Here is a 25,940-nt window from a genome sequence, read left to right as displayed (position 1 = left end):
CCATCTTCCCAGGATGGGGCAGGACCCCTTCTGAAATGGGGGTCTTATGACCTACAATCAGATAAGGTAGGTCAGAGAATTTCTTTACAGCTATGGCCTGCCTTGGGGAGAAAAAGAAGCAGGTAAAAGGAGGGCAGGAGATCAGAGAGAGAGGTTCTGTTTTCTGAGGCCAGGTTCTGAGGACTAACATGCCCCAATATTATAACAAAAGACCAAGGGCTATGGGAGTTATGAGCCAGCAACTGTGGATGAAAACCTTTAGATAGATAGATAGATAGATAGATAGATAGATAGATAGATAGATAGATAGATAGATAGATAGATAGATATAAAATTTCACAGTACCTGAATAGCATCTAAAAGAAATTCTATCAAATCATTCTAAAAGCATAAAAGGAATGCACTAAAAATATGTCACTGATTAAAAGGTCTGAACCTTGGAGATTTGAGGGGTGATGTCTAAAGATTAGAAAAATAAAACAGTATGACTACCAGAAGAAAAAAGTTTGCCAAGAAGGATTTATGGTAATACAGCCCACTTAAATATTTCAGCAGGTTAGACAAACCATCAAAATGGCTTTCAACTGGACAATACTGAATCTTAACCACACTTGTGTCCCAGCTGAAGGTGCAAGAAGTTATAATTACAATACAGCCCCAGTTAGAAATCTGGTTTTGACACCTATAAACGGGTTCCATTTCCCAACCTACCCCCACCAACAAAAATGACACACTCAAATGGGCCAAATTCTTTCCTACCGGCTCTAATTTCTGCTGATCACTGGGTCAGGTCATTCCATCACATTCAATCAACAACACATCCAAGAATAAAAAAGGTTTTTAGAAAATCACCAATTTGTAAAAAACCAAGCATTTTAGTTTTGTTGATAATAAGTCATCTTTGTTTGTAATGAATTAATTCAGTCTACACTAATTGATTACAAAGTGGTGTATGAATGAATCCACTGTGCGTATACATTATAGATTTTACATGCTTGTGAGCAAAGACAAATATTGTAGAGAGAAACAAATGAACACAGCAAGGTGTTTATGGTTTTAGTACAGGCTCAGCCATTAGCAGAGCAACCTGGGCAGGTTGCCTAATCTCAGTCTTTTTCCTAATCTGTGAAAGAAATACCTAAGTCCACTTTTCCTCTGGGAAGAAACTCTGTCAAACCAAGTGACAACCTTTGAACTCCATCAGTCGGTGCCTCTAATTTACCAAGGGATAATATTCTAAAGGCCACATAAACACAGTTTGATAAATGACCCAGTTCTATGCAAACAATTTTAAAGCAGAATTATTACTCCAAGACAGCTATATCATTAGCCTTTTCTACTCCCATAGATAATTAAAGCTTTTATTTATGTAATTTATGCCAGCTTTTGGGGGCCAGAATAATTTCAGATCACTCTTAAGTGTTTCTTAATCTCCACACTCCAGTTTAAGGAACACAGCTCTACTCACTGTTACGAATGTTATTCCAGTCGATTTTAGAGAAGAAAGGGTGGCAGCAAAGACCTTCAAACTTCAGTCTCTCTTTCTGGCCACACAACAAACTTTGAATCAGATCAAGAAATTCACTGCTAACTTTGGGGTCATCTGGAAACTTCAAAAACCGCTGTTCCAAAAAATAAAATAATAATTTCCTTAGCAGTGATTCAGTTTCTCATGTCCCAAAGTTAAGAAAGTATTTCTCATATACACAGGTTTCTTTTTTTTTTTAAAGAAAGAAGTTTCATGGCCTCTTAACTTTGGACCAAAGGCATGTTCCCAAAATAAGTGGCCTGCTCGCATCAATAGGCTTATTTCTTTTGTAGGGGTTCAATATCCTTCATGGTTTGACCCCTGCTCCTCTTGCCCGTCTAATCTTGCTATGCTCCCAAGGGCTCTCTTTGCTGTCCAACAATGATGAGCTATTTAAAGCTTCCTGAACAAGTCACACTGTTCTCTCTGACCAGAACACGCTCCCCTCCCACCTCACCCTCTCTGGCTACTTTTCCCACTCCATCTCTCCCTTCTGCCTGCTCCTTGTTTTCTCTGCTTTTGCACATACAAAATGGACTGTGATTTCTGTGTGCTGATGGAGAACAAAGGCAGAGAAGGCCTTCTCTTTCTGTCCATCACTGTAAACCTGGTACTTAACAGTACCTGCTGCAACTCACTCATGATTGAATGACTCAATGAGTGAATTGAAATGAAAGAAATAAATTAGCCCCAAGAGTTATCTAAGGGGAAACTTTAAAAGGAGACTCAAGAATGACAAATAATGTATGCACATAAAAAATATGTATTAAAGGGCCGGCCTGTGGCTCCCTTGGGAGAGCATGCTGCTGACAACATCAAGTCAAGGGTTAAGATCCCCTTACCGGTCATCTTTAAAAAAATAAAAATGTATTAAGCATTCCAGAAAGACAAAAATTGGGTGAGATACTAAAACTTAGGAAATAAGTTATCTTTTTCCTTTTGGTTAAAACTAAAAAACATGTATTTATTCTATATTAAGAAATGGGCTCGGGCCGGCCTGGTGGCGCACTGAAGAGTGCGCCGCTTGGGAGCGCGGAGGCGCTCCCGCCGAGGGTTCGGATCCCATGTGGAGACCGGTTCCCGCTCACTGGTTGAGCGTGGTGTGGGCGCAACACCGAGGGTTGCAATCCCGTTGCCGGTCCCCAGTACGGGCGCGACACCAAGGGTTGCGATCCCATTACCGGTCAGTAAAAAAGACAAAAAAAGGAAAAAAAAAAAAGAAATGGGCTTAATATTGTGGAAAGTACCATCGTTAGAAAATAATTTTAATTTTACTTTATGTATATATTACTATAGTTCTAATTCATTTCCTCATTCAATTTTACTACCACATTCAATAGTTAGTACTAAAAAGCAGTATAGCATAAAATCAAGAGCATGGACTTCAGAGCCAGACTGTGTTATTTTGGGCAAGTTACTTAACCTCTCTGTGCTTTGGTTTCCTTATCTGTAAATGAAAATAACAATAATAATAATAATAATACCTACCTCACAGGGTTGTTTGAAGATTAACTAAGTTAGTAAACTATCTTTCATCAATTCTAAGACTCACATTTATTCACATTTAACAACACTGAAATCAAGATACATTGCATAATCAATAAAAATACAGATTAATTGGCAGCAGTTTTTCTCAGTGATACATAAAATAATGGCATAATCTTACAATTACTGGCAGTTGAGATTTAATGAAATATAATTAATAAAGTTTAGAATAGCTTTTGGCACAAAATAAGAACTATATATAAGTATTTGCTTTTATCATTATTTTCCAGTACTGCTGATTTACATATAAACATTATCCACACAATTTTTTTTTTTTTTTTTTTTGTCTTTTGTCTTTTGTCTTTTTTCCGTGTCCGGCAACGGATCGCAACCCTCAGTGTTGCCCCCGTACCGGACCGGGGACCGGCAACGGGATTGCAAACCTCGGCGCTGCTCCCGCGCCTCGCTCAGCCAGTGAGCGGGAACCGGTCTGTACGTGGGATCCGAACCCTCGGGCAGGAGCGCCGCCGCGCTTCCCAAGCGGCGCACTATCCAGTGCGCCACCGGGCCGGCCCCTATCCACACAATTTTTAAATGACATTTCTCAATATGACTTCAAAATCTACCAATGGCTTCTTACCTGAAAATTCATGATGTTATTGAAGGTTCGGGCTGAGGTTCCCTCTGTGAATGGGGATCTCCCATAAATCATCTCATAAGCAATAATTCCCACTGACCACCAGTCACAGTCCAGGCTGTAGATGCCTTTTCCGTCCCCATTCATCACAGTCAACACTTCAGGAGCCATGTAATCTGGGGTCCCAACTGGGAGTTTGGCATTTACCTAGTAACCCATAAATAAAATGAATACAGAAAACTTTCAATTATCCTCAAGTAGACTGCCAACAGCCACATTTCAGACACAAGCTGATTTGCCACTGATTCTGATTCTCACAGGTACTTAAACCTTCTGTCAAGTGGCACACTGTCAGGAAATGCAAATGCTCTACTAATTTTTTATTTTTATTTTTTTTTTTGAAAAAGCACATAACACAATTCAAAGGCAAAAGGGCAAGAGTTGTTGATGATATACACCCTTTGGTTACACAAATGAGGGTTGGGTATATACCTGGAATGGAAGATGTCTTTCCTAATAATAAGTTATTGATATGATAGAAGTTCTCTTACTTGTGAAAACAACAAAATGATAATAAATCCTAAAGATGAATCTTTAAGATCAATCTAACCATTACTGAAAAACTGGCAACTAGCCAGCCATACAATATCACAAACATATGCCTTATCTCACTGCTTTAGGAATCAACCTTCCTATTTCGGCCCACCCACAGGGCAAGACATGAGAAATAATTTCCACCCAGAGCCAAATGTTAATGGGTTCTTTTTCCCCATCCCCAACTCTTGTTCCTGTGATCCCTCCCCACTGTTCAGAAACCCAGAACCCTCCAATCCAGTGGCACCCAAGCCTGACCTTGGCAAAGGACAAATACGGGAGGTCTTTTTATAAAGGTCCTTTTATTCCATTTAAAGGACTGTCCCTTTTTTCTCAGAATTTGTCCTTTTGACTGCTTTAGTGCTTAAATGTCCTTTGTTTCTTGAAATGATGCTGATGAAAGAAATAGATTTTCTACCCCCTTCACTCCCACCCTTTACTAGGCAACCTAGTAAGCTGGCAACCCCTCTGGTTTTCAAAATTACTTTGATGTTTTCTTGAGCCATGAAATTACAAGTCTAAGGATCACCTCTTTAACCTTTCTCCCCGTCAAAACAGAGAGGACCTGACTTTAGTCATACACTGTGTTGACCAGTTGTCCCATAACTGTATATTGTAAATGGGTTTCTCTCAGGTCAGTAGCTATATGGTGAAAAAGAATTTTCTCCCCATTAAAGAATGTTGAGTATCCCCAAGTTAGCCAAGAGATTTTGCGGGTATGACCACATACCTTTAAGGCTGGGCTTTACATAAAAAAGTGAACTTGCTTTGCTTTGATTTAATTGGGGGTTGAAAGGAAAGTTAATGTTTAGAGAAGACATTCCTTTCCCCAGAGATGAAGCTGGATGAAGCTATTCCAGCCTGTAGCTTTAATCTTGTCCACTCCTCTGTCCCAAAACCCTCTCATTAAAGGAAATAGACCCATTCTACCATTTTGTTTCTTTTCATCCCTTCCCTCAGGCCCACACTCTGGTAGAGATTTTTCCAAACCCTAATCCCAGAAAGCAGTGTGATACTGTTATTCCGGACAGATCACCCATTGGGCAATAGGTTTTCCACTGCAAGTACCCCCTTGGGAAAGCTAGATGGTCACACCACCCAAGAAACCCACAGTCAGGCCTGTGCTGATGGACAAAAGTGGGGACAGAGCGGAAAATACTTGGTCTAAGAAAAAACCACAAGGGGATTTAAGCTTGAGGAACTGAAAGTAGCTTAATTCAAGGGGAAGCCTTCATGCTGGCAAGTCTGGGCCAAGATTTCTGTCTTTTAATGTGTATGTAAATGTTAATGAGCTCAACACTGGATTGGTAAAAACCACAATATTGACAATGAGCAATAGATATTCTTTTGATAACAAAACAAGAGAAGAAAAACTGTAACATCTTGGTTTGACTGCGTAATGATGATGCTACTGTATCACTGATTAAAGTTTTACTTATCCTTTGTGCCTAATTACCTTTTAGGACCATAACTGCACAATTATCAAATATGCACCATTTGCACTTGTTAGATTTTACTTTATTGTCAAATAGACTTTTCAGGAATATTCAGTTTTCCTTATTTGCAGTTCACAGGGCACAGTCACTTATTCACAACCAAGGAGTTGAAAGGAACTTGATTGGGTCATGTTTACCGGGGTGACCCAGTGAAAAAGTACAAATTGTCAATGTCTCATTTTTAAACTAATAATTAGACTTATCAAAGAGAGTCTAACATCCCAACTAATTCTTGCCCCTTAACAAATATGTGATTATATACATTTACGTCCAATCATTTTATAATTTTCTAAGTTTTATTATTAATTTGTACTAGAAAGCTCTGAAAAGAAAAACAACCATTGGCTTTCTCTTTGTACATCTCCTACTATAGTGCTTAGTAGTAATTAACAAAGGTTTTAAATGACGATTAATGACTAAATTTACATTCATCCCTGACCTCCAAGCACATTAAACCTTCTCAGCACACAATCTCACATATCCTGATAAGGATATTACAACATGCTCTCACTTCTAAATTGCCCTGGGTGGTAATTTAGCCAGCTAACCTGGGTGAGATACTAAAAGTGAATACGTAGTAGGAGCCCAGCCTGCCTTCAGAGCACTGTCTGACAGGGCCCCAGTATTACTAAACTTTAGTTTATTTTCACTGTATTGAAAGGGAAGAAAATAAACCTGTTCAGCAGGAGACAGTAAGAGAATGACTGGAGGACAGATGACTGTCACATTTTGGGAGATAGAAGGGAAAAGAAAAGGAAGGAAGGAAGAAAAGAAGGGAGGGAGGGAGGAAGGGAGAAAAGGGTTAATTTAGCAGATTCTTTTACAAATAAAAAGATGAAGAAGAAAATAAGAAAACCACTGTCTTCCTTCTCTCAACCGCTTTCCATAAAATGCTTAAATGTAAAACTATTTAATCCTAATTTTCCCCATCTAGCTGCCCGAGGCATAAACATATACTTGCAGAAGCAGGGGGAAAAGGAATTCTCACTATGCTGTTCCTCTTGTGGAAAAGAAATCAAATCTTTTCACTCCTACGTAAATCCAAAAAAGGCTCTCCTGTGAGTTTCCAACTGCTAAATGGGGCTGATTATCACTTAACATGCTATAATGTTTTATTTACAATCTCCTTACAACTGTTTACAACATGAGAGCTGAATGAGATAGGTTGGAACTGTTAGCTATTTGCCATTCTTTGAGATTCTAATAAGGTGAAATGAGTGACCTACGTCATACAGCAGGTCCTGTGGTCACTAGGCCCCTGTGTTACACTAACAGAAAATACTCTAAAGCAACATTCTGAATAAGAAGCTTGAAATAGAGACTATGAAGGATGGAAAACTCAACAGATCTAAGATTCACAAATATCCAAAATACATAGATAATATTTGGGGAGTGGTAGGGAAAAGGATTGACTGATTTGGGGTAAGTAACACAAAGTAATTTCAATAAATGTGGATTACATTTTAAATTGTATATTTTGAGTACAGAAAACATCTAGAACCTACTTTAGCACTCTAAAACATTCTACTTAGAGAAAGCACACATTTTAACCCACCACCACTGATCAAAAATATCAGAAAAAAATTTGTAATTCTTTTTTTTTTTTTTATGGGACCGGTAAGGGGATCGTAACCCTTGGCTTGGCATCGTCCGTACCGCGCTCAGCCAGTGAGCACACCGGCCATCCCTACATAGGATCCGAACCCACAGCAGGAGCGCTGCTGCGTTCCCAGCGCCGCATTCTCCCGAGTGAGCCACGGGGTCGACCCAAAAACTTGTAATTCTATATCCACATTTGATTTGATCTAGATTGCAGATCATTGCTCTCCTATAATAAAAGGGCCTTTGTACCTAATGCTAAAAATTCCCTATCTGCTTGTCACATTCTAGTCCTAAAAGCACAAGGGGAAAGGAGGTTTGATATTCTCAAGTGGTTGTACATAGTACCGTATCTCCTTGACCAAAGTTATCAGGGGTTTTCTCCAGGTTTTCTCTTCATTCTAATGATTGCTTCCTTTGCTGGACAGAAGCTTTTTAGTTTGATATAATCCCATTTGTCTATTTTTGCTTTTGTTGACTATGCTTTTGAAGTCTTATTTATAAAACCTTTGCCCAGACCAATGTCCTGAAGTATTTCTCTTACGTTTTCTTCTATTAGTTTCATTATCTTCAGTTCTTACATTTAAGTCTTTAATCCATTTTGAACAAGATATGGAATCAACCTAAGTGTTCATCAACTGATGATTGGACAAAGAAAATGTGCTATATATACACAATGAAATACTGATGCAGCCATAAAAAAAAATGAAACCCTATCATTCGCGGCAACATGGATAAGCCTGGAGTACATTATGTTAAGTGAGATAAGCCATGCACAGAAAGTTAAATACCACGTGCTTTCACGCATATGTAGAAGCTAAAAAAGTTGATCTCATAGGAGTAGACAGTAGAACAGTGTTACCAGAAGCTGGGAAAGGGATGGGGGAGGAAGGATAGGGAGAAGTTGGTTGACAGATGCAAAATTATGGCTGGAGAGGAGGAGTAATTCTAGTGTTCAATAGCACGGTAGGGGAACTGCAGATAATAACAATTTATTGCATAATTTCAAATAGCTAGAGGAGAGGATTTTGAATGTTCCCAACACAAAGAAATGACAAATGTTTAAGGTGATAAATATGCTAATTACCCTGATTTAATTATTACACATTATATATGTATCCAAATATCACATTGTACCTCATAAATATGTAGTTATTATGTGTCAATTAAAAATAATAAAATAAAATAACCTGAGTGCCTCCAGGAGGCTCCCCACCTGGAGTGAAGAATACTACAATTAGAGGAACTGAAAGAGGCATTTTGAAGCACTGAAAAATAGAAAGCTGAAATCAATAGGAGCCCTGTCTCTCCATCAACGGCCCTGAAAAGACTGACTCTAGACATAGAGATAGAGCCTTACCTTTAATTCCCATTTATTTTCCAAGCAGTGACTTTGGATCTTAATCTAGTGTTCTGAGGAGATTTTCTTATTGCAAACACATATTGCTGGCTCTAATTACTCAGCTTTCTGATATGTCTCAGTCTATTGCAGGCATTCTCAACAAGGGTAATTCTACCCCACTCCCATCCTGGGGACATTGAGCAATGTCTGGAGACATTTTTGGCTGTCACAAATTGGGGGGAGGGAGCTACTGGCATCTAGTGGGTATAGGCCAGGGATGCGGCTAAACATCCTACAGTACACAGGACAGCCCCCACAACAAAGAGTTATCCAAAGCAAATATGTCAAAAGTGCTGAGGTTATATTGTCGGACTAGGTACCTATGCTTCAATTTATTTTTAATGCATGAGTTTATTAATGTCGCTAATGCAATGTATAAATTTTTGAATCCTAGGTAATAAAACTCCGCATTATTTAACTTTTTTCCGTGCTCTATTCATTCCACTAAATTCAGTACCTAAGTTTTCATACCTATTTCTGATTTGTATATAATTTTTATAACATAAAATGCTTTGATTCTATAATCTAATTCTTAACATAATCATGAAGTGAATAGGTTATAAAAACATAACCTGAAGAAAATAATAGTGCTTAGGTTGAGAAACCCTGACTTTGGACAGGATAGGGAGCCTGTTCTTCCAAGGACCTGAAAACCAATTAAATTATCTCAAGTAGGTAGGCCAGAGGCTGGAGTGCAAAGAGTTAACGCAACTCCAAGCCTTTTCCTAACATCAACCTAATAATAGGTTATTAATAATAGGTAATATTAATATAACACCTTTCCTCCAAGGAATTTGAGGGGAAAAGGCAACTTTACATATTGTCCTTTATATAAAGGACTTTACTCTCAGACCTGGGGGGCATTATGAAGAACAGCTTCCCTAACTTCTTAATTTGCTCAATTTAACTAAAACTAGTATATTCAAGAGAAAGAATAAAAGGCCAACCAAGCTCCTAAGGATTTGTCTAGGTCAGCAAATGGCTCAGTTGGGAAAATTTTAAAACCTAAGTCGATTTTCTCTTAGACCCATCCTTTTTCCCATTGTTGACTTCAAAATTCACATTTTAGTACATACCAACTTTATTAGAAGATTTTTTAACTCTAATCTTCTTTTTCTGTCATCTTTTTCCTAAAGTATTCATACTTTTGATCTCAATAGCTACCCTCCTGCCTTCCTAATTAGCATGTAGAATACAGTTTAACTTTTACCAGAGGTCCAAGACTTAAAAATGACATTCTGAGCACTTAGTTCTCAACACTAAAGGATATTTGATTCAAATGCTCCAAGGATTAATTTCAATTTTGCTGCATAGGAAATAGAGGACTTGAGATTTAAAAGAGTTATATTTTATCAAAATATTTTAAAGTAAAAAAGATAATATAACAGAAGGCAGTCTATAACAGGCAAGGAAAGTGAAGGCAGAAACAAAATAAGTATTTTCCTTTCTTTTTAACCAAACTATAAGAATGTTCCTAAAAAAATTTTGCTGGGTATTATTTTGATGAAAAATCACCCTTTTTTAGTATAACCTCTATTAAGCTACCTAATTCCATTTGTTACCATCTTATTTGAATTCATTTTAGCAGCTGATCCAAAATCCACCAGCTTGATGTGTCCTATTCGGTCAATGAGAATGTTCTCAGGTTTGATGTCTCTGTAAGAAAATCAGAACCAAGAATTAGTATTGTCTTCTCCATGCCAATCACCAAGCAATTGCTAACCTAGGATCTCAATCTGGCCAGCAATCTTAGTTTTTATATTCTGCTATGCAGACCTCCTTTACTGATGGATATAAATCATTAGTAATGCATTTTGCAAAACAAAAGAAGAAGGAAGCAAAGAAGGGAGAGAGGGAGAGAAGAGAAAGAAAAAGGAAAGGAAAAAAATATATGTTATTAGATGGACTGTTTTTCATAGAGACACACATGTTACATTACAAAAACTAAGGTCAAAGAAGCTAGGGAACTTGCCCAAAGTCATGCAGCTAGCCAACGGAAAAACTGAGACTTTATTCCAGATTTTGTGACTCCTAGTCTAGCCATCATTGCATTCCCACAACATTCTTAGATGTATATAAAACATCAGACAAATGAGGACATGAAGAAACACTTATCAACTAAGGATTTTGTGGAACTCCTTTGTAAAATTACTAATGTGCAGTTAGAGGTACAACTCCAAGGATTTCCATTCCTACATGGTATGCCATTTCCTTCTGCAAATAAAATTCAGTTTTTCTACCATATAACCCAAAGAACCCATGCAAGAATTCTTGGTCTTGTCATATTAAGCTACATTAACGGGAATTACAAGCAAAATTGAGAATAATGCAATTCTAGATCTATTGCACTGTTGAATGGGCTGAAATGTCATTTTGGAAAGTTTACTTACAGCTGGTCACAGGCTAAAAATTGTGTGGAGCATTATTTTGATCCTGAAATCATTTATCCACTCATTTCAGTGTAGGAATTCTTATGTGATAGAGGAAAATTCTTGGCATGGTACCAGAGTCTCACCTACCGATGTACATATCCCATCTGATGAACACTGTGAACAGCCAAAATCAGTTCAGCTAGGTAAAATTGAATCATATTTTCATCTAATTGGTCTTCATATCTATTCAAAAGTGACAGCAAGTCTCCTCCAGGCTGATATTCCATGACCTGTATAGAACACCAAAGATATTAATTATTCACACACCAAAAGAGAGAACACCTCAGTTAGACCTTCAAATACTGCCTCACGTGTGATAATTACAATGTCTCCACAAAGCAACGAAGATGTGTGAGACATATTGTAAGCCACATAGGATGAATTCCCTGCCCTAAGGAAATTATATCCACTACCGAAGTGAATCAATGTAATGAAAGACTAGTCCCAGACACCATGAACAATGTTTGCAAGAGAAGCTTGAAAAGTTGAATTAAATTCACCCACTCCCCCACCCACCCAAGTCGACACTCCAGAAATTCCCTAGGATTAGGTACACAGCGTAGATGGATATTCCTGGAGGGCAACAAACTCTTTTGCATCCTTTCTGCATTCCCCTCAGCACCCAGCAGAATATAGGAGGCATGCAATAAACGTGATACAATCTTTTCCTCTTACAGTGTAGAAAGCAATTGACAGTCTCTATAAAAATTTAAATGTGAATATATACCCTTTGACCTAGTAATTCCACTTCCAACAATTTATTTTACAGGTACTTACAATAGATAGATAAATACATTCACTGCAGCACTGCTTGTAACGGGGGGTTAAAGCCCTGGAAACCATCCAAATATCTATCAACAAGAGACTGGCTAACATATGATATATCTAAACAATGGGCTATGATGCAGATATTAAAAACAAATGGATTTCACCTATTCATACTGCCACTTTTTGTAAAGCTGTCCATAATAATATAAAGTGACAGCCTTATAGGACAAAGTACAACACCTTTTTTGTGAGAAAAAAATGAATTATTACATGTGTTGGTACATACATAGGGAAAAAATCTAGAAGAAAGAATATAAAGCCTCAGGTGAACTATTTAGTTAGCAAAAACAAATTTCTAACCCAAGGAACTGAAATCCTTCCTCCTTTTGATGATAAACCAGGTGTGATAATCCTGAGTCAACACCGGCCTTGAGCCCAATTAGCCTAGGTGGCTTCAGACTCCAGCTGGTGACTTCACCTCTCTGCCCTTCAGTTTCATCCTCTGTAAAATAGGGATAAATCGAATCCTGTTGCAGCACCATGTGAGGATTAAGTAAAACAAGGTCCTCAGAGATCCTGGCACCAACGTGAGGTTGCCTGGCACTCAGCTACCATTCAATTCCTGTCCTTCCTCTCAGTCTACTGCGCTGCATGATCCTTTCTGCTCTGGCTGGCAGGAAGCTGAAACCCATTTTGACCCATCGCTACAATCATGCTAACCTTACTGAGTTCTCCTGATTTCCTGTTTTTTTAGCCATGCTATAAATGTCTTTTGTTTTAAGTTATCAAATCCTTTCTGGAAAAAGGCAAGATCCGAATATACTTCTTAAAAAAACACTAAATCTCTCAAACTACTGCATGCCAGAAGCCAACTTTGGGATGTGAGTTCTCACCATCATCCTCCAAACTCCTGTTTGCTTTTAGTCCAGAATTAGAAGAAAGCTCTAGACAAGTCAGAAGTGGAGCATCTGCACATATCCCTAAGGGCCCCACGCTGGTCCAGTAAAGACTCCAGGAAGTTTAACCAGCACCAACTCCACCCAAACCAGAGACCCCTGAAGAAGCCGGTGACTTGCATGTCCTCCCCAAGGGCTCTTTATAACCTGGGAGTCTACTCCATTCGCACAGCTTCTTACACACAACAGACACTCAACCACATACTGGGCAATTGCATTAGAAGAATAAGATTCCATCTACACAGCAATTGCCAGAAAAAAATTGACTTATGAACTAACAAGAAGAGCAACACTTAGAAAGGGCAGCCCCTAACATGCATACTTATTTCCCCCAAGTTCACAGCAGACATTAGCTACTTGTCCCATTCTTCAAGGAGCCCACAGGAGGAGCCACCTGGCTGCCTACAGCTCACCCACTTGTCCCTACCTGGTCCTCTACAGGCCCTGAGTATGTGGGTGAATGCTAATTTGTATGTCTGTTTTAACTATATATTGCCATTAAAAAGGTCTTAAACATAAAAAAAAAAAGAAAAAAAGAAAAAAAAATTCAAAGATAGTAACCAAAGTACTCATACTTTTAGAACTGAAATGTCTTAAAATAAGAACAATGCATATTTATGACAACACGGAACAGTTATAAATTTCCTATGGCTCTATAAAGATGTGAAAAAAAACAGTACAACTTTTAAGTTTAAGGCTGAGAAGGTCAAATGCATAGCAGCAGGCCGGCCCGTGGCTCACTCGGTAGAGTGCGGTGCTGATAACACCAAGGCCACGGGTTTGGATCCTATATAGGGATGGCTGGTTTGCTCACTGGCTGAGCATGGTGCAGACAACACCAAGCCAAGGGTTGAGATCCCTTTACCCGTCATCTTTAAAAAAAAAAAAAACAAATGCATAGCAGCCACCAGCAACTTTTAAGAATTCACAAATTGAACCCTACTTTGTATTTAGCAGCTCTTTCCAAAGATTCTATTTGTAATGACCAGTAAATTAGTTCAGAAAATAAAAACCATCTCCTAAAAAGGCAAAAAGACATGTATTCTTTGCTTCTATTCAGAAGATGCAATTTCCTGCAATGAAAATCCCCGCCCAAACTAGATCAGTCTTTTCTAAGAGTTGAACTTTCCATTTCTTCAAAACCAGGGTTGATTGAGAAAACAAGCAACAAAAATTACACCAGCTGTTAAGCAGCATGCTCCACAACATGGGGCCAAAATAGACATACTAAATAACAAACCTCTAAATAGACTGGATCCTCATCAAAGAAATAATCAAACTTGACCCACCAACACAATTCCAGGTTACCATATTAAAAATCCCAACTGTTCACCATTAGTTCAGACATTTACTAAGTAAATTTAGTTATCCCAACATGTTACCCATATCCCAAAACTATACTACTGGGGCATATTCTGGTATAAATAAAACCCACGGAGAAGATGACTTGTGTGTGGCCAACTCAGGCTTAGTCAATCACCATGCTGTTGAGGTTAAAGATATAATAAAGAACCAGGACCTGGATGTTTTCAGAAAACACTTTTGTATTGTTAAAAATGGCACCAAATCGAAAGGTTCCAAAAGCATCATCAAAAGTGACAAACTAAGAGTCTTCAAGTCTTCATACCAAATGACTTGCAGTGAACTAAAGACCAGGGTCCAAAGAACACTATGAGCAAATTAAGGACAAAGTTGCCACCCAGTGTGTACCAGAGAGTTCATTCACAGCACCTGGTTTTATCCAAAAATGGAACTCTGTCATTGATTTTTACTCTTCAGAGTTGCCCAATGAGGTGTTGATCCCCTAAAACTGGGATCAGCTTGGCTTCTAACACAAGAAGACTGTAAGTCCCCTAGGGCAGGACTTCCCAAGCCTGCCTGCCCATCAGAGTAACTAGCAAAAGTGCTTTTTAAAAATAAGACACATACATCCAAAATAAATATTTGCATGCCTGCTCTGTGCCAGGCACTGTTCTAGATATTAGGAAAACAGCAGTGAATAAAAGAGATAAAAAATCCCTGATTTCATGGAGCTGGCATTCTAAGGGAATGAAAAAGAATTTTAAAATAATAATAATATGCGGTATAAAAAGGTAAAGTATGTCTACTTCCTGTCCCCACCACTTAGGGAGCTTGTTAAAAATATGGATTCCAGGGACTGACCACAGACTTCATGGATCGAGTTCCATGGGTGGGGTCCAGGAATTGGCATTTTTAAGGAGCTACTGGAGTGATTCTGATGTAGCCAGCCCAGCACTGCACTGGAACCCACTGCTGATGAAGTTGTGGAACCAATGAGGCTCTCTACTCCAACCGAGTTAAGTTTCTATAGCAGATGTGCCCTTGAATGAAACTTGGCTTTAATATAGCCATCATTTCTGCTGCTTAAATTTTGTCAGTGACTACCTGGAACCTTTCTGCACATGAAGACAAGATCACTGACAACAAAGGGCTGGAAAGTAACCAATCTATCCAGCACTGAAGCAACAATCCTCCATCCTTGCAAGAAGTAGAGATGTCTCCTGCACACAACGAACAGAGGCAGATCTCCCAAATGGTGATGACCAAGGCATAGTAATCAAAGACTCGGGAGACAGTAGGAGGAAAAAGAGCCCTAGAGTGAAATAGTCCTATGCAATGTGGCAGCCCACTGATGGCAGAGAAAGCACAGCAGCTGACAGACAAGCCTGGCTTGGAGCTATAATGCACTTGCTCTTTTAAAGCAAAGGCTTTCAGGCCAACAGAGACAGACCCTTCTGATAGCAGCAGCTGCAGATGCTAATTAAAGGGCAAATCTTACATGTGTTCAGTTTGGAAAGAGCGGCTGCTTCTCTGTTGGTGTTTGCATCATACCCCAAATACTGGGATGGCAATTTCCATCCATTGTGTTGTATGTGAAGCAAAGGACAAATGTGTATGTGTATGTGTGTGTGTGTGCATGCACACGTGCATGGACACGTATGCATATGCACATACATGCATGCTTGCATGCATGTGCACACGTGTGCTATGTGTGAATATTTAATAGTTCTTTAGTAGTTTATTCCGTTTGCCTAGGGCATCATTAGAGGCATGCCATGCTAACCACCTCTTAGAAATGTCTCCTTGAAATGTTTGCACATTCAGCATGACCAGAAGTGCCATGAAAAGGTAATGATGCCACTAGCATCATTATCTGCTCTGCCCAGTGTTCCTGATCTTTGACACGGGGGAGGAGGAAAGGGATCCTTTAAGTGGAGTGACCCCTGGAAGAGACCCTATATTATTCTTCTTGAAGGGCAAGATGACCAAGAGAAAATGTGAATCCCATTCATCCTTCTGTTCAAAAAATATTTATTGAGTATTGATTGAATCATCCAGAATCTCGGCAAGAAACAAATGGAACACTCAAACCAGGTAATTGAGGACATTAACTAATGAAGGGAATATTTACAAAGGTGCAGGTTAGGTCAAGGGAAATAAACATCAGATGAGGAGGCCCCCAGGGTTAGCAACAGCAGGAGAACAGGTACTATTCCTGGGCCTGAAAGAACAAGGAAAGGGATTTCAGATATGTGCAGTATTACTGAAGGGACAAAAGGAAGTAACCAGAAACTAACTATAACTATAGCTAGGATAGTGGTTCTCAAAGCGAGGTCCCTAGAACAGCAGCAGCAGCATCACCAGGGAACCAGTTAGAAATGTAAATTCTTGGCCCCAGCCCAGACCTTCTGAATTAGAAACTCTAGGAGTAGGGCCAGGCAAACTGGGACAACATACTTACTTTGGGGCTGCTAAAAAGGTAAAACTCTAAATGTACTCACCAGAAATATGCCTCAAAACACCAGAACACAAAACAACTATTTTGAAGGCACAGAGAATTCAAAAACCTCAACCCTCAAGGCAATAACACACTGAGCAATTGAACTGGGGTCAACAGGAGGTATTAACATCTCATTTTGCCAATGAGAAAACTGAAGCCAAAAAGGACAATGACTCTGGAGAGATCAAACAAGGAATAGATAGTAATAAAATAAGAACCGATATTCTACGTAACAGCCTCTCTCTGATGGGCAAGCTGGTTTCCAAACCCTGGCTTCTGAAGCAGCAACACATGAACACGCCTGGTTAAGTTTTGAGACATGCCTGAAAAATCGGATAATCTTAGCTGAGAGATGGAAACAGCACATGTCTCGTTGTCAAAACGATCATAAGCTGCGACACTTCGCTAAACTAAACAATGAAGTTGTATTCGCTCTCTCCAGACTCCCGATGACAGCATAGGCTGTTATTCATAAAGGCCCTGGGGTCAATGCCTAGAAATAGCCCACTTCCAAATTTTTCCTATATAGGAGGGAAACACTGCCCACAAAATTGCACAGGTGTGGATTGAAAGCAAGGCAAGAAATATTAAGAACTAATCTCAAATAGGACCTCAGAACCAGGGTCCTATTAACAGTGGTTTTGGATGCAGCAAGATAATGTAATAAGTAAGAATATGGAAGGCAGATCTACAGGGCCTGCCTTCAAACTGTAGCTATCTTTTATTACCTACAAAAGTAGCTGTTTTAACCTCTGTGGCAGACTATTAATTGCCCCTTCCCTCCCTCTATCCTTCCCTTCTTTCATAGTAATAAGAATTTTATTTTAATTTTTTATTTTTTTGGCAGCTGGCCAATATGGGGATCTGAACCCTTGACGTTGGTGTTATGAGTACCACATTCTCCCAAGTGAACCACTGGCCAGCCCCAGAATTTTAGCTGAATATAGGCCATGCAGCTAGACAGTACATTTCCCAGTCTCCCTAGAGGCAAGATGTACAGTCACATGACTAACTTCTGGCCAAGAAAATGTGAGAAGAAATGATGTGTACAACTTCCATGTCATTCTGTGTGAAAGGAATTTGCTTGCTCTGAATTTCTGCTCTTTCCTCCTACCAGCCAGCTGTAACAAGATATGAAATGGCCCAACTTCAACCATGTAAAAGAGGACATTTTCAGGGATGGAGGAGCCACAAGATGGAAGGAACCTGGGTCTCTTAATGATCACATACAACAGAGCTGCTCCACCAGCCTGTACTGTATATTGGGGTCTCTTAGTTATAGCAGCTGAGCCTATACCTTAACTAAAACATCTCTCTGTGCACCTGGGGGAAAAGATAAACAGAGGAAAGTCAATGTAAGGTCACAGCAGGAAAAGGAGGTACAGAGGACAATTATAGGCTCAGTGTGAGGGCAGCCTGAAGACACCCACCCTCTGAAAAACATCAATAAAAAGAATTTCACAAAGAATTTAGATACAATACTACAAGTGGTGAGTTGCAAAACAGTGTTTTCTTTGTAGAGATCGCTCCTTCATGGAAAGACACTGATGAAGGCATCTGTTACACACAATTGAACAGATTTCTTCATGAACCAGATCAACAAAACATGGTTTCCGTAGGCCACCTGCCAGAATACGGGACTAGCCTTGTTATATAGAACCAGAACTTACAACGGAGTTTGCAACAACTTTCTATATACCACAAAATGGTAAGCCACATTCATTGATATGTCATTGCCAATGGGAAATTTTTAACCATCAAAACTCAAAAGGACTCAAGTTCAATTTCCTTGCACTGTGCTCCAAATTTTGAAAATCTCACTGGGTCTACCTTGAATTATACACTTTAGAGAACAAAACTCCCACTGCTAACATAATATGATTTCTGTAACACAATAAGAAAATTTGTATGTGAATCAAATTTCTATGAAATTAATCATGCATTTATCCAATAAATAGTTGTTAAGCATTTACTTGGTGAAGCCCTACTGGGAGCATGGTAGACATAATTGCTCCCCTCCTGGAGGAAGTAGCCTAGCAGAAGAGACCAACACCCACTCATGAAGGGGACATACAGGGTGTTATGAGTGCACAGCAGAAGGTCACCATCCCAGAAGTAGAGGGTCCAGGAGGGGTTTCTAGAAGTGACATCTGATCCAAGCCCAGAAAGAAAAATAGGAATTAGTCAGATAAAAAGAGAAAGAGTGAACAGCATGCAGAAAGATCAGAGGCAAGGTTAAAGAACCAAAGGAAGTTCAGGATGAATGTAAAGTCAGAGGAGAGAAATTGTAAGTGATGAGGCTAGAGGCATTAAGTGAGAAAGGCCTTGTAAGCCGTGAGGAAGAGTCTGGACTTCATCCAGAGAACAGCAGGGAGTCTTGAAGGGTTTTAACAGTGGACTGACTTGATTGTAGTATGTGGAAGACCTTCAGGGAGGGCAAGACAGAAGGCAGGGAGAACACTTATGAGGTTTTCACAGTAATGCAGGCAAGAGAGATGGAGACTTGAATTTACACAGTAGAAGCAGGACTAGAGAAAAGAGACAGCCAGGGGAGATATACAGGAGGTAGAATCCTATTTTTTAATTGATTTAAAATGTGTCTTCAATTAAACTATATTAGCATTACAAATAAATGTTCAACAGCCAGGGAAGCAGGACATACGTTTCCCCAAACTTCAAAGGTTTAGTAATCTGTAGGTGGTCAGTAGGTACAATGGAATTTCAGTACTTTACAGTGCCAGTATAGATCTAGGATCCTCTTATCTTGCAACAGAATGTATTTCCAAATTCAGAATTTTTCAGATTTTAGAAAAGTAAAATGGTGCATATAGTTTATATTACATAACACCCTCAGTAAGGTCTAGGACATCACCTCATAATCAAACACATTCACAATTCTGCACCAAAGTATGTGAATAGTTACACTAAAGGGAATGAATAAAGTCTATAAACAGCCTTAAGAGAGCTCAGATTAGATTTTTGCTACAAACTGTCAAATCAGGTTTTACTGCTGAGCAAGTAACAAGAGAATTTGAGGTTATTCAGAGCTCTGGGTATTTCAGAATTATAGACAAGGGATGGTGGACCTATGATTACATCTTAATTCTTATGCTAAATTTGGATTTTTATATGAAAACTATACCCTTAGTATTTTACTCCACAGTACATGAGAAAAAAATGCAGACAAGGAAATAATTGCAAGATCTCATGAGTAATACTCAATTGAGCTACTAAAGAAGGGTGTAAAAATGTCATTGAACACAAGTATCAATGTGCTGAGGCAACCAGAACTACAAAAAACAGCTATTTTAAGAACTTTCCCATCTTGCAAGATGGCAGGTGGAAAACTGAAGAAAGTCATTAAGCTAAGGATGCTGATGCTAGTGGCAAGATCAAGAGGGAAGCCCCAGAGCCAAAAGGCCCAAGAAAGGAAGCCCCCTGGAGCTGAGAGCCTGTCCTAGCAGAGGAACCAGCAGATATTCCCAATCCCAGAGGTATTCCAGGAAGGCTATGTTCAAGCAGAAGACCATGACAGCTATAAATCCTCAATTAAGAAGAAAAAGAAAGGGAAGATTCTTCAACCCTGGCCCAGCGAGACTAGGAAATTCTCAAAATGCCTAGGTAGTACCCTCTTGAAGATGTGGCTTAAAGAAAAACAACAAAAACACTACATTCACCATGTAAAAAAACTGGTGAGCTCTTCAACCCAGAGAAAGAGAAATATGATTTTATGGAGCAGTGCAACACAGACCACAAAACTGTGGACTCTCCCCTTTTGCCAAAAAAATCAGAGTCCTTCCTAACTCCAGGACTGCCTGTGTTTTGTATTACCTTGAAAATGAAGTTTACCCTCACAAGCTGGTGTTCTGAGTCTCTTGCAGAGGTCTAACTAAAATATCCAAAACAACAATAAAAAACAAACAAGAAACAAAACAAAACAAAAACCCTGCTGTCTCAAGGGAACTGCATTTCTGAAGGCTAATGAAGAAGCCTGTTAATACATCCAAACAAGAGAGGCTCCGCAAGATACAGATGGCACAAAACAAACGTTGCATGTGCAACAAATATCCTAGAACATCAGCGACCCTGGAAACACACCAGGGTCATTTGTGAAGGTGAGGGCTCTACGCACCAGGTCTCAAGAGAGGAAAGCTTCATGACAATATTCTAGGAAAGGAAGTTTCAGACCATAAACACAACAGCATGGGGTTGGGCAGTTCAAGGCCAGTCTCCTGAGCCGTTCATATACAATGTCCTTGCTCAGAAGGCTGGGTAGGCCAGGAGAACTTATCTACAGGCACTGCATTCTCAACTAATATGAAACCTAAGCAGATAAACTGTTTATTCCAGGTCAGAAATAAAGGCAGTAAAGTCCCCAAAAAATGCCCAGTAGAAGTTCAAGACAGATAAGAGTGCATCTCTCCCCTTTTTCTCTTATGTGAGTCTCTGTACAAGTATATCTCCATTCAAGGTAACATGATAGTCCTGTTTTAAGGGCCGAATTAGGAACAAAAATTGTTTCTAGGATAAACTTTTTTAAATTAGGAATCTAATCCCTCAAGAACCTAAACAAAGCCCCAAAATGAATTTTATCATTCTGTAAATTATGCTACACGCACATAAGGAAAACTATGCCACCGTTCAAAAGAATGAAGTACATCTGTATGTACTGACATGGAAGGATGTCTGGGATAAACTGTTGAAAGGCAAAAAGCAAGCTGAAGAGCCAAGCAGAGAGTAACATACCATTTCTGTAAAACAAACTGTATTCATGAGTATACAGAATTTTTCCCCCGCCACAGGCACAGTAAGGGTCAGAAAGAGCACACATAACCATTAACAATTGTTTTCCTAGGGAGAGGGATTAGAAAAGAGAGTAAAGGACTTTCCCTTCTACTTCATACACTTCTGCAGTGCTTGCATTTTCCTATAACAACCATGTATTATCTTAATTTTCAAAAATTTAAGCAAGGTCCTACTAAAGGGAATAACAGACTATTCCCAAATAAATAACTTCTTATTATTGCCCTTGAAGCCACAACTCTAATACTCAACAATCAATGAGGCTGATTCGAAATGAGCCAGCCCTTAACCTTGAGAACAAGGAGAACAGGGAACACCTGAAAGTCAGGAAAGAAAATGAAAGAATGAGAGGTGTCATGGACCACATGGGCAGGAGCCGCATTCAGTTCTACAGAGAATCAGAGTGCTAGGCTAATTCCAGAGAGATGGATGTAAAGACTCACCAGATAAAGGTTATTTTTGTCCTGAAAGGCATACTGTAATTGAGGGATCCAAGGGCTTGTGCTCCGAGATAGTATGTTCCGTTCTTCCTCAAAAAAGGAAACCTAGGAGAAAAAGAAACCCCTTAGACAATTACAGTATAAAAAACTGACTTTCTTCTGTCATTAAGCCTAAACTGATGTTTCTAGTTTTTTTTTAAAAAAGCTATCACTTAGGCTGGCATTCCACAAATCTCAATCTCTCACCTACTTTGCTCACAATTTTTGCCAGATCCATATATTACCTGCTCAGTGGTTTACTTAACAACTTTCTTTAAATTAAATTCACTTTCTTTACATCTAAATGTCTTTCTCTTCTTCTTCACCTTCCTTTCCTGGATAATTCCGTCCTAAAGCCATTAGGTAGAGGTGAACGAGTCAAGCGTATGCCAGGTGGTAGGGAGAGAGAACCATGGTGGCCCAGACAGGATGCCAGGCCCAGCAGAGAGAGGGCAGCAACCAGCCCAGTGTAGGCCATCATGGGCCCATACAGGGTGAGAAGACCTCCACAGGTAGAGGTGGCCTGGAGTAGGCTATCTGGATCCACCAAGGGTAGGTGGGATGGTAACAAAGACAGTGAATTTAGATGCATACGATGCTTAAAATAAGGAAAAATATTAAGGGTATAATGTCAGAGAAGAGAGTTACAAACATGGAAAGGGTGAAAACTAAAACGAACTCTGTGAAGCTGGACTGGTATTGGAGGTATTGGTGTGAACTCGGTTTTCAGTATATGAAGATATAGAAATAAATATAGACGTAAATGTGTATATGTATATATGTCTGTGCACACACACGTGAGTACATATGTGTGTAAACAGGTGTATTGTATACACATACATGTATTCTTTAGCACTGTCCACTGAAAGGTGTCTGGGAGCAGTGACACCCAGTAACAACAAGAATATGCAGTGAGTGCCCAGATCTTAGCCTCTAAGCACCATTTTCCATTAAAAGGAACAGGGCCCCTTGGAGAAATGACTAATGCCAGGGCTGGGGCAGAGAATGTAAAAGTACCAAAAAAGTTTGAACATCTTGCTGTATCAGAAAGTAAAAAAGTACCCAAAGAATGATGGGGATATGTCAAAAGGACATAAAAGCCACCTGATGAGGTTCTCATTGGCTAACTTGGGGACAATTTGAGTATAAAAATAAATAATGACAGTAACAGATAGAAATAGGAAAATGCAAGTCCACATAGGTATAAATAAATATGTTAAAAGTTTTATGAGGAATGGATATTTCCATCATTTGAAAGTACCTTCCCACTAAATACTTATTTAATTACAAAGGGGAGAGGAGTGACTCCACAGTGGAGAAGCATGGCAGGCACCACCTTCATCAAGTGATCGAAGAGCTCATCATCAGGAATGTGATGAATTGAAAGAGTCAACTGTTGCGATGTAATGGGAAGAACAGAGTACCCGGTCTGTGATATGCCAGCCAAAGATCTACAACCTGAATCCAAACATGAGCAACATCAGACACATCTAAACTTTACAAAATAAATGGCCTTTAATCAGAATTGTTAAGGTCATGAGAGCCCAGCAAAAGTTAAGGAACTGATCCAGATTGAAGAGACTAAAGAGACAGGATGACTAAACTCCATGTGTGATCCTGAACTGAATCCTTTTATTCTAAAAAACTTTATTGGGACAATTGGTGAAACTTGAATGGGGTCTGAGGATTAGATGGCAGTAATGTACCATTGCTAATTTTCTGATTTTGATGGTTTTATTGTAGTTCATGGTCCAATGCCCTCTTTGTAGAAAATACATATTAAAGCACTGAGAGGTAATGGGGCATCAGATTGGCAACTTATTTTCAAATGACTTGGGAAAAAAAATTATTATACTACATGATAGTTAGTTTTACGTGTCATTTTGATTGGGCCATACCACCCAGTTATTCATTCAAACACTAATCTAAGTGTTGTTGTGAAGGTATTTTGTAGATGTAGTTAACATCTACAATCAGTTGACTTTAAGGAAATTATCCTCAATAACCTGGGTGGGCCTCATCCAGTCAGTAGAAAGGCCTTAAGAGCAAAACCAAGGTTTCCCTGAGGAAGAAAATCTGACAGCACCATCAGTTCCTGCCCAAGAATTTCCAGCCTACTAGCCCACCCTACAGATTTTAGACTTACCAGCCCCCACAAAATCAACTGCATGAAGTAAATATGTATATGTGTATATATACACACACACATATTCATGTGTGCATATATATTTTATGCGTACATATGCTATATATATTCAATGTGTGTGTATGTGTATCACATGATTAGGAAGAAAGTTGTTTAAACTGTAAATAATGGTTAGTTTTATGTGTGAACTTATATTACAGGATGTATGTAAATATTCCACTGGTTCCATTTCTCTTAAGAACCTGACTGATACCATGTCAGGTTTTTCACAAATTTGCAATAGTTTCAAAATTTTAATTTTAAATATACCTTCCTCTGCTTAGTTCTAACAATAACATCTGTGAGTCACAGGTTTTGATAAGCTAGTTAATATTAAACTATTAAATGTTTTTAAAGTTTGTCCATGTACTACCTAAAATCACCTTGCACATTCCCAGTGATAAATCTAACACATTTAGAAAACACCAACACAAACCTAGTAATTTACTGCACCTGCTGTGCTGATCCTGTTTCTTTCCTGGCACATAAAATGTGTTCAGTGAAGGTTAGCTGAACAGTCTACACCTTTACATGCTCACCACTGACTCTTTGACCCCTGCAGCTTCCACTTAAAAAAAAAAAGTCTCTGAGGACCTCTTCTGGTTGTCACAGAACTCTGGGAGGGTGTGCTGTCATCTTCCAGGTGATAGGCCTTGACCGCAGGACACCACTTCTCCCTACCTCGTCTCTGGCATTCCCTTTCAGTCCTTCCCTTCTCATGCCCTTGAATTCCAAATTCTCCCCACAGCTCAGTTAAGGACCCTACTTTTCTTTTATATGCACCCTTTTAAGGAAGGGATGGATGGCTTTAATTAGCTTCTGTATGTGTGTGATTTTTAAAAATCCCAGTCCACACTTCACACATGGTCATTTCAATTTCTTTTATATGCACCCTTTTAAGGAAGGGATGGATGGCTTTAATTAGCTTCTGTATGTGTATGATTTTTAAAAATCCCAGTCCACACTTCACACATGGTCATTTCAAGTCATTTACCTAGAGGAAGGCACATCTATTTGAACATCTTTGTTATTTGCCTGCAGAGTGGTATGTCAGATTAGTTTCTTTTTACGTGCACTATTTCCTATCTAAAACATAAGCACCGGAAGGTCAGGGCTACTTCTGATGTCTCTTCCCAGGGACTTAGAAACACACCAAATACAGCAGATGCTCAGTAAGCATGTACTGATGATAGACAGTTCTTACTTAGGTGTTGGGAGACTGAATGGCATCTCCATTCCTATCTTCCAAATTATTTGCAATGTCCTATCATTTTTCCTTTCTATGATGCTGCTCACAATTCATTCCTAAACATAGTCCACATCATTCCTGGACTCTGGTAAGCAGCTTCCTGCCCTCTGATGCTCAGACTCTGATCCCAACCTGCTCCTTCCAAAAGGCTAAATAAATGATCCCCAGCTGCCTCGCAAATTAAACTGCAATTCAAAAACCGGTTCTTGGGGCATGGGGAGTTATTATATAACGGGTACAGGGCTTCTGTTTGGGATGATGAACAAGTTCCAGAAATGAATTGTGGTCTAGGTTGCACAACACAGTGAGTACATTTAATATCACTGAATCATACACTTAAAAATGGTTAAAAAGGGGTTATTTTATGTTATATATATTCTACCACAATAAAAAATAAAGGTTCTTGAGATTACCCGCTGATAACTCCCTCCTCACCCAAATGTCTTCATTTAGCCCCATTTCTCAGTCTATTTGTTCTAAACCCCTAAATACATACACACACACACACACACACACACACACACA

At 39.2% G+C, this 25,940-nt stretch overlaps 1 protein-coding gene across 1 annotated transcript in view; it reads right to left on the bottom strand.

The window, feature by feature from the left end:
• LOC103602791 (citron Rho-interacting kinase) overlaps positions 1–25,940 on the bottom strand; it is a 157,200-nt gene that overhangs the window by 110,500 nt on the left and 20,760 nt on the right. Inside the window, exons 5-9 of the mRNA XM_008587228.1 lie at positions 21,946–22,047; positions 11,261–11,403; positions 10,304–10,397; positions 3,654–3,857; positions 1,469–1,622 (exon numbers count right to left, since the gene is read on the bottom strand). Coding sequence (XP_008585450.1) covers positions 1,469–1,622; positions 3,654–3,857; positions 10,304–10,397; positions 11,261–11,403; positions 21,946–22,047 — 697 coding nt within the window. The remainder of the gene's footprint in view (positions 1–1,468; positions 1,623–3,653; positions 3,858–10,303; positions 10,398–11,260; positions 11,404–21,945; positions 22,048–25,940) is intronic.

This window comes from Galeopterus variegatus, unplaced genomic scaffold (assembly GCF_000696425.1).
Source record: "Galeopterus variegatus unplaced genomic scaffold, G_variegatus-3.0.2 Scaffold4303, whole genome shotgun sequence".
Taxonomy (NCBI): domain Eukaryota; kingdom Metazoa; phylum Chordata; class Mammalia; order Dermoptera; family Cynocephalidae; genus Galeopterus; species Galeopterus variegatus.
The sequence above is the reverse complement of the archived record's forward strand: the minus strand, read 5'-3'. Positions and strand labels throughout refer to the sequence as shown.